General features: G+C 57.8%; 1 protein-coding gene across 1 annotated transcript in view; it reads right to left on the reverse strand.

The window, feature by feature from the left end:
• The window catches only part of ARNT2 (aryl hydrocarbon receptor nuclear translocator 2), an 89,281-nt gene that overhangs the window by 27,258 nt on the left and 52,925 nt on the right, over window positions 1–9,098 (reverse strand). Inside the window, exons 6-8 of the mRNA XM_080651576.1 lie at window positions 9,039–9,094; window positions 7,766–7,831; window positions 6,925–7,010 (exon numbers count right to left, since the gene is read on the reverse strand). Of these exons, the coding sequence (XP_080507702.1) occupies window positions 6,925–7,010; window positions 7,766–7,831; window positions 9,039–9,094 (208 nt within the window). The remainder of the gene's footprint in view (window positions 1–6,924; window positions 7,011–7,765; window positions 7,832–9,038; window positions 9,095–9,098) is intronic.

A 9,098-nucleotide genomic window follows, 5' to 3' on the forward strand; every position in this document is an offset into this window, starting at 1 on the left:
TAGACTCGCCCAGGCCGTGGTATTTTGTGGAAGAGCCACACTCAAGGGGCCAAAGAGCCGCATGTGGCTCGGGAGCCGCGGTTTGCCGACCACGGGTCTGGGGCACTGTTCTTCTTCTCCTTCCCCCCCCCCTTAGGGGTTCTTCTTTTACTCACACTCCCCCCAACATGCTTAGAATGAAACCTATGGAATGAAGCCTAGCCCTGGGCGGTGTGGCTCAGTGGATGGAGCGTCGGCCTGCGGACTGAGGGGTCCCGGCTTCGATTTCAGCCAAGGGCACACACCCGGGTTGTGCGCTCGATCCCCAGTGTGGGGCGTGCAGGAGGCAGCCGATCCATGATTCCCTCTCATCATGGATGTTTCTCTCTCTCCCTCTTACTTCCTCTCTGAGATCAATAAAAAAAAAAAAAAAAAATGAACCCTAGAAAACGGGGTGAGGCTGCCCCAGCCGGTGTGGCTCAGTCGGTGGAGTGTCAACCTATGAACCAGGAGGTCAGGGTTCGATTCCCGGTCAGGGCACACGCCCGGGTTGTGGGCTCGATCCCCAGTGTGGGGCGTGCAGGAGGCAGCCGATCCATGATTCTCTCTCCTCATGGATGTTTCTCTCCCTCTTCCTTGCTCTCTCCCTAAAATCAACAAACATATTTTAAGAAATAAAAATGAGCCCTAATCAGTGTGGCTCAGTGGACAGAGCGTTGGCCTGCGGACTGAAGGGTCCCAGGTTCGATTCCCGTCAAGGGCATGTACCTTGGTTGCGGGCACATCCCCAGTGGGAGGTGTGCAGGAGGCAGCTGATGGATGTTTCTCTCATCGATGTTTCTAACTCTCTATCCCTCTCCCTCCCTCTTTGTAAAAAAATCAATAAAATATATTTTCTTTAAAAAATGAAATGCTGTCAGGCTCACTGGGAAGGCCACGGTGTCCCAGGAGGGGCTTCCGGAATAGACCGGAATGTTCCGTGATGTGTATGTTTAACTCGGACTCAGCTCAGCTAGCAGACTCAGGAGGGAGCCACAGGTGTGGCCGGGTGACCTGTCAAAGACTCTTTTTTTAAAAAAATTTTTTATTGATTTCTGAGAGGGAGAGCAAGAGAGAAACATCCATGGTGAGAGAGAATCTTGGATCGGCCGCCTCCTGCACGCCCCCGCCCCCTCCCCCGGGGATCAAGCCCACAACCCGGCATGTGCCCTTGGCCGGAATCGCACCCAGGACCCTTCGGTCCCAGGGCCTACGCTCTAACCGCTGAGCCACATTGGCTAGGACTATTCATTGCTTTTTAGAGAGAGAGGAAGGGAGAGGGAGAGACAGAGAGAAACATCCATGAGGAGAGAGAATCATGGATCGGCTGCCTCCTGCACGCCCCACACTGGGCATGGAGCCCGCAACCCGGGCCTGTGCCCTGACCGGGAATCGAACCCTGACCTCCTGGTTCCCAGGTCGACGCTCAACCGCTGAGCCACGCCGGCCGGACCCAAAGAATCATTTTAGGAGGCCCTTGCTTGCTCCTGCCTCTTCCGGTCACCGGCCGAGGCCGAGGCCGCCTGCGGCTGTTCCTGGCCACGCTGCTGCTGGGGGAGTTCATCCTCCCCCGCCCCCCCCCCCCCCACCCCGGCCCAGCAGGTCACTGTCCACACTGAAGGGTGCTGAGCTCGTGAGCCAGCGGGACGGCATTCCGCGCGGCGGTTAACGCGCCGTGGCGGAGGCATGAAGCCAGGCGCCGCCCAGAGCTCCAGACCCCATGGCCTCTGCCATCCTGAAAACCTTCCAGCCCCGGCCGGTGTGGCTCAGTGGTTAGAGCGCATACCCTGGGGGCGAAGGGTCCCGGGCTCGAGTCCGGGTCAAAGGCACGTACCTCGGTTGCAGGTTCCCCGGCCTTGGTGGGGATGCGTGTAGGAGGCAACCGATGTCTCTCTCTCTCTCTCTCTCTCTCTGTCTCTCCCTCTCCTTTCCACTCTCTCTAAAAAAATCAATGGAGACCTGGCCGGTGTGGCTTAGTGGATAGAGCGTCGGCCTGTGGACTGAGGGGTCCCGGGTTCGATTCCGGTCAAGGGCATGTACCTTGGTTGTGGGCACACACCCAGTAGGGGGCGTGCAGGAGGCAGCTGATCGATGTTTCTCTCTCATGGATGTTTCTAGCTCTCTCTCCCTCTCCCTTCCTCTCTGTAAAAAAATCAATAAAATATGTATTTTTTAAAAATCAATGGGAAAATAGCCTCGGCTGAGGATTAACAACAACAAAAAATTTCCAGGAAAATGGATCCTACAGAAAATGCCTCCGGCAAGAAATTCTTTCGTCAGTCCATCCATCCCTTAGGCCTGAGCCAGAGCTTCTCCCATCGTCCCATCCCTCCTTCCCTCCAGCCCTCCCGTCTTCATGAAACACCTACTGAGTGCCAGGCCGAGCTGAGCACTGGACAGAGTAAATGCCTGAAGCATGAGGGTCTAAATCAGAGGTGGGGGGCCCGGCCGGCGTGGCTCCGTGGCTGAGCGTCGACCTAGGAACCAGGAGGTCAGGGTTCGATTCCCGGTCAGGGCACAGGCTCGGGTTGTGGGGTCCATCCCCAGTGGGGGGCGTGCAGGAGGCAGCCGGTCCATGATTCTCTCTCATCATGGATATTCCTATCTCTCCCTCATCCTTCCTGAAATCAATAAAAATCTATCTATACTCATAATCTATACTAATAAAAGGGTAATATGCTAATTAGACCGGGCATCTTCCGGACAACCTTCCAGACGTCCTTCTGGACAAAGCCACGGGGGCAGGGCTGAGGCAGAGGTGGTTAGGGGCGATTGGGCCAGCAGGAGAGAGCAGTTAGGAGCACCAGGCAGGCAGGCAGAGTGGTTAGGGGTGGGAAGAGGGAGAGAAACATCCGTGATGAGAGAGAATCATGGATCGGCTGCCTCCTGCATGCCCCCCACTGGGGATCGAGCCCGCAACCTGGGCATGTGCCCTTGACCGGGAATCGAACCCTGAGTGGTTAGGGGTGATCAGGCAGGCAGGCAAGTGGTTAGGGCAGGGGTGGGCAAACTTTTTGACTTGAGGGCCACCATGGGTTCTTAAACTGGACCGGAGGGCCGGAACAAAAGCATGGATGGAGTGTTTGTGTGAACTAATATAAATTCAAAGTAAAGGAGCGGAGGGGAGAGCAAGAGAACCCTCCACTCTTTCGGCTCCGCGGGCCGGATAGAACAGCCGAACGGGCCGGATCCGGCCCGCGGGCTGTAGTTTGCCCACGGCTGGGTTAGGGGCAATGAGGCAGGCAGGCAGAGTGGTTAGGGGCGATCAGGCAGGCAGGCAGGTGAGCAGTTAGGAGCCAGCGATCCTGGATTGATTGCGAGAGGGATGTCTAACTGCAGTGGTCCCGATTGGAGAGGGTGCAGGCCAGGCTGAGGGACCCCGCCCCGCACCCCCACGCACAAATTTCTTGTACCGGGCCTCTGGTCGACTATAAAAAATCAGATTGGCATCTTGTGTTTGTGCTGTCTAACCTGCTTCTGTTCTAAGACTCCCTGGCGCTTTGCCTCATCCCTCCGTGCCCCCTGAAGCAAGCTCCCTGCACGGCGGACCCGCATTCCATGCGATAGATGTTCCAGGCTTGTATTTTAAATACGTTTTTACTGATTTCAGAGAGGAAGGGAGGAGGAGCAAGAGAGAGAAACAGCAACCCACACTGGGGATGGAGCCCGCCACCCGGGCGTGTGCCCTGACCGGGAATCGAACCGTGACCCCCTGGTTCCTAGGCCGACGCTCAGCCGCGGAGCCACGCCGGCCGGGCCGGGCCAGGCTTTTAACCAGTTCTCCCTCACTGAAGTCAGATGAATTCCGAGTCCTCCTTAGGGTAACCCCTACCAGTGCAATTCCCGTATGTTCAGGGAGGCACGGCCTAAGGCACTGAGCACACACGATAGAGCTGTCGTACAGAAGGTCTATGCGGGCGTGCATTCCCACCAGCAGCACATACGTGTGTCCGTTTTTCTGAATCTCACCAACGATGTGCATTTTGTCTTTTTTACTTTTTGCTATTCAGTAGGTGAGAGGAGATGGTATCCGATTATTTCAATCCGCAGCTACGAGTAACAGGAGACCGAATTTTCCCCAAAGGCTTAGCGTGTGCGTGCACATATGTGTTACATACGTGTTTGTATGTGATCACATGTGCATTTGAGCACATATATGTGCGTTGTATGTGTACGCGTGTGCATGTGTGTGTGCACATGCACTTTAATACCCTTTTCATATCCTTTGCTCATTTTTCCCTTTGGAGTTAAAATTCTGCTTTTTGGTCACTTTCCTCTTTTTTTTGGGTCCGAATCGTCCATACGGTGCCTCCTGGCACCACGCTAAGTAGGACGCATTCCTCCTCCTTCCTGCGACTCCCCCTCAAATACCTACAGGCAGAAATCACGTCTCTCTCCCTCCAACACAAACACCCCGGCTCCTGCTGCCATGCCTCCCGGGGCCAAGTTTCCAGGGCGGGCGGCTGCCGAAGACCTCGCGCGTCATACGTCCCACGGCCCCGCCGCCCTGTCCCCCCACACTCCCGGCGCGGAACCGCCTGCGATCCCCGCCACGCCCGCCCCGAGCCACCCCTGCAGCCTCTCCGGATGCCGCCCCTGCCCGCACCCGGGCCCGGCCCCCGCGCCCTCCTCACCCACAGGACACCACGCGTTAGCCTTACGACGATCTATCGAGGCGTTGCTGGTGGGGTACTGTGCGCCAGGGGGCCCGAATAAAGTGGTGAGAGACAGCGAGCTCGTGGAGGCCAGAACCAGGAAGAGGCAGTGGCCGGTGTAAGGACAGTGATGAACGCAGATAAGGAAAGCAATAGGAAGGGGACGGACGGTCAGCCCGGCCGGTGTGGCTTGATGGTTGAGCGTCGACCTAAGAACCAGGAGGTCAGGGTTCGATTCCCAGTCAGGGCACATGCCCCGGTTGCGGGCTCGATCCCCAGTGGGGGGCATGCAGGAGGCAGCCGATCCATGCTTCTCTCATCACTGTTGTTTCTCTCTCTCCCGCTCTCTTCCTCTTTGAAATCAATGAAAACCCACATTTTTTTTGGGAGGGGGGGGATCTATCTATATATATAAAAGCCTACGTGACTGAACCACCGAACAACCCGTCGACCGGTCGCTATGACACACACTGACCAGCAGGGGACAGACGCTCAATACACTGGATCGGGCCTGCGGGGATCAGGCCAAAACCAGCTATCCGACATCCCCTGAGGGGTCCCGGATTGCGAGAGCCTGCAGGCCAGGCCGAGGGACCCCACCTGTGCATGAATCCATGCACCGGGCCCCTCTAGAATGAATATATATATATACACACACACACACACACACACACACACATATATGTATATATGCATATATACCTATATATAATATATATAATAAAAGTGTAATATGCTAATTAGACCGGACATCCTTCCGGATGACCTTCTGGATGAGGCCACAGCTACAAGGGAAGCCCAGGTCCCAAGTGCCTGCCGGCGGCCGAGGGGAATCTGAGTCCTGGGTGCCAGAGGGAAGCCAGTGCTGGCAGCCGGGGGAAGGAAGGCCCACTCGTGCAATAATTTCATGCACCGGGTCTCCGGTATATATATATATAAATACTAGAGGCCCGGCGCACAAAATTCGTGCACAGGACGGGGGATGTGTGTGTCCCTCAGCCCAGCCTGCACCCTCTCCAATCTGGGACCCCTCGAGGGATGTCCGACTGCCCATTTAGGCCCGATCCTGGTGGGATAGGGCCTAAACGGGCAGTCGGACGTCCCTCTCACAATCCAGGACTGCTGGCTCCCAACTGCTCGCCTGCCTGCCTGCCTGCCTGATTGCCCCTAACCGCTTCTGCCTGCCAGCCTGATCAGCCCCTAACCACTCCCCTGCCAGCCTGATGGACGCCTAACTGCTCCCCTGCCGGCCCGATTGCCCCTAACTGCCCTCCCCTGCAGGCCCGGTCACCCCTAACTGCCCTCCCCTGCAGGCCTGATCGCCCCCAGCTGTCCTCCCTTGCAGGCCTGGTCCCTCCCAACTTCCTTCCCCTGCTGTCCTGATCGCCCACAACTGTCCTCCCCTGCCGGCCTTCTTGTGGTGACCATCTTTGACCACACGGGGGCAGCCATCCTGTGTGTTGGTGGGATGATCCATTTGCATATTACCTCTTTATTAGACAGGATAAATACTAGAGGCCCGGTGCACGAAATTCGTACACGGGCACGGTCCTTAGGCCTGGCCTGCGATCAGGGCCATCTTCCCCGGCTGCCCGCAGCCGGCCCCGCCCCCTCACCACCCACCCCCGGGTCCCCGTTCGCCATCGGGATGGGAGCCTGCCGGCCGGGGAGAGGGACAGAGAGTGGTCCGTGCGCCTCACAGTGACTTTCAGGCAGTTGTCCTGGCTGTTCCGCCATTAGCGTCCATTTGCATGTTACCCTTTTATTAACAGGACATACGCATCTCGTCCTGGCTGGTGGCCCCCCCGGTCGGAGCATCATCCCGGGCTCCCCGGTAGAGGCTCACACAGGGGGGCAACGGATCAGTCTCTCTCCCTCTCCACGTACGCGTTTCTTCGTGTGTTTTCATCTTTCTTGGGCACGTGTTTAGGAGGGAAGTTGCTGGGTGGGTCATAATGCTTAGCATCTGAGCAGCTCAGACAGTTTTCCCAGCAGCTGCACCGCTTTACCTTCCCACCAGCACACCGTGAGGGTTCCGAGCGCTCCCCGTCCGCGCCAGCCCTGGCTATAGCCCGTTTCGCCATCCGAGTGCCAGAGGCACCGTGTGGTTCTGACTTGCGTTTCTCTAAGGCCTTGGACGCAGCCGCCGTTCCACGCGTCCCTCGGGTTTTATGAAACGCGGTGGGCGACCGACGGCGGACACGGCACGCGGGGGCGCCCCTCCCCTGGTATGGAGGCGGCTTCTGCTCACCTGCCGGGGGCCAGGCCTTGATGTAGCCGGTGCAGTGGACCACGGCGTACTGGGCCTCCCCTTCCTTCACGGGACCCAGGCCATTCCTGCGGGAAGAACGGCAGGGACGTGGCAGCCAGCCCCCGGGGGTCAGGCGAGGGTGCCCGTGGCTCCTCCCGTACCCAAGCCACCGGGGTCCCTGGTTCACCTGGAGGTTTTGAATCTTGACTGTTTCCCCTCCTTCCACAGAGTCTGAAAGTCCAAAATAAATACCCACCCTCCCCCAGCTCCCTTTCTCATCTCAGCCCCAGAGACCTGATGTGCTGGGTCTCCTGGTCCTCCCCACACTCAGCCCCTCTCCACACCCAGCTACTCCTCTCCACATTCAGCTACTCCTCTCCACGTTCAGCTACTCCTCTCCCCGTTCAGCTACTCCTCTCCACACCCAGCTACTCCACTCGACATTCACCTACTCCTCTCCCAGTTCAGCTACTCCTCCCCACGTTCAGCTACTCCTCCCCACACCCAGCTACTCCTCCCCACGTTCAGCTACTCCTCCCCACGCCCAGCTACTCCTCTCCACGTTCAGCTACTCCTCCCCACACCCAGCTACTCCTCCCCACGTTCAGCTACTCCTCCCCACGCCCAGCTACTCCTCCCCACGTTCAGCTACTCCTCCCCACACCCAGCTACTCCTCCCCACGCCCAGCTACTCCTCTCCACGTTCAGCTACTCCTCTCCACGTTCAGCTAATCCTCTCCACATTCAGCTACTCCTCTCCACGTTCAACTACTCCCCAGCTTAGGACACTCAGCTACCCCCCAGCAGAGCCCAGAAACACCATCAAAAAAACCCTACTGACCTGAACCTCTTCCTCATGGTGGAGATTCTGCTCAGAGGCAGGTGGTCCAACGGAGCATTTCCACACCTAAGAGTCAACAAACGCATCAGAGCAAGTGAAGGCCCGGGCGAGTTTATAAAACATACAGGGCCCGGCCCGCGTGGCTCCGTGGTTGAGCATCGACCTAGGAACCAGGAGGTCAGGGTTCGATTCCCGGTCAGGGCACAGACCCGGGTTGTGGGCTAGATCCCCAGTAGGGGGCGTGCAGGAGGCAGCCGATCCATGATTCTCTCTCATCATGGATGTTTCTCTCTCTCTCCGTCTCTCTCTCTCTCCCTTCCTCTCTGAGATCCATAAAGATATGTTTAAAAAAAGAAAAGATGCGAGTTAATTACACCCTGAGACCTGGGACAGCGCCTGCCCTAGCGTGCGCATAGGGATGGCGTGGCAATCCCCGACTGGCTGCCCAGGACGCTGGCATGGCCCTCCGCCCGCTGGCCAGCGTCTTGCTGACACTGAGCTGCTGTGGTCCAAGAACAGGGCACGCTCTCGTCAGAGGGCAGAGCTGCTCATGTCAGCAGTAACCCCAGGTGGACAGGCACTCGGAGACCCACCTGGAGCAGAGCATCCGGGGCAGGAGGGCGTGCAGGAGCCGAATAATCGATGTGTCTCTCTCCCCGCGTGGATGTTTCTCTCTCTCTCCCCACCCCCGCTCCCTCCCTCCCTCCCTCTCTCCCACTCTTTCTAAAAACCAACGGAAAAAATATCCTCAGGTGAGCCCTGACCGTGTGGCTCAGTGGATAGAGTGTCGGCCTGCGGACTGAAAGGTCCCAGGTTCGATTCTGGTCAAGGGCATGGACCTTGGTTGCGGGCACATCCCCAGTGGGAGGTGTGCAGGAGGCAGCTGATGGATGTTTCTCTCTCATCGATGTTTCTAACTCTCTCTCCCTCTCCCTTCCTCTCTGTAAAAAATCAATAAAATATATTGGAAAAAAAATATCCTCAGGTGAAAATAAAAAGGAGAGGAAGACACAGGGGTGAACCGAGGTGGCCTGTGTGGCCCCCCACCAAGCCCATGGAGGCAATCCCCCACCGTAGCCACGCCCACCACCAGTCGTGGCCACACCCACTGTCCAACACAGCCACACCCACCACCCGTTGTAGCCACGCCCACCATCCAGCACAGCCACGCCCACCACCCGTTGTAGCCACGCCCACCATCCAGCACAGCCACGCCCACCACCCGTTGTAGCCACGCCCAACGTCCAGCACAGCCACGCCCACCCAGACAGACCTCATCCTGCAGATGAAGGACCGCCTGGAGCCCATGCACATGCGCATGGACGACTGCTGC

Source organism: Plecotus auritus, assembly GCF_963455305.1.
Source record: "Plecotus auritus genome assembly, chromosome: 15".
NCBI classification, from domain to species: domain Eukaryota; kingdom Metazoa; phylum Chordata; class Mammalia; order Chiroptera; family Vespertilionidae; genus Plecotus; species Plecotus auritus.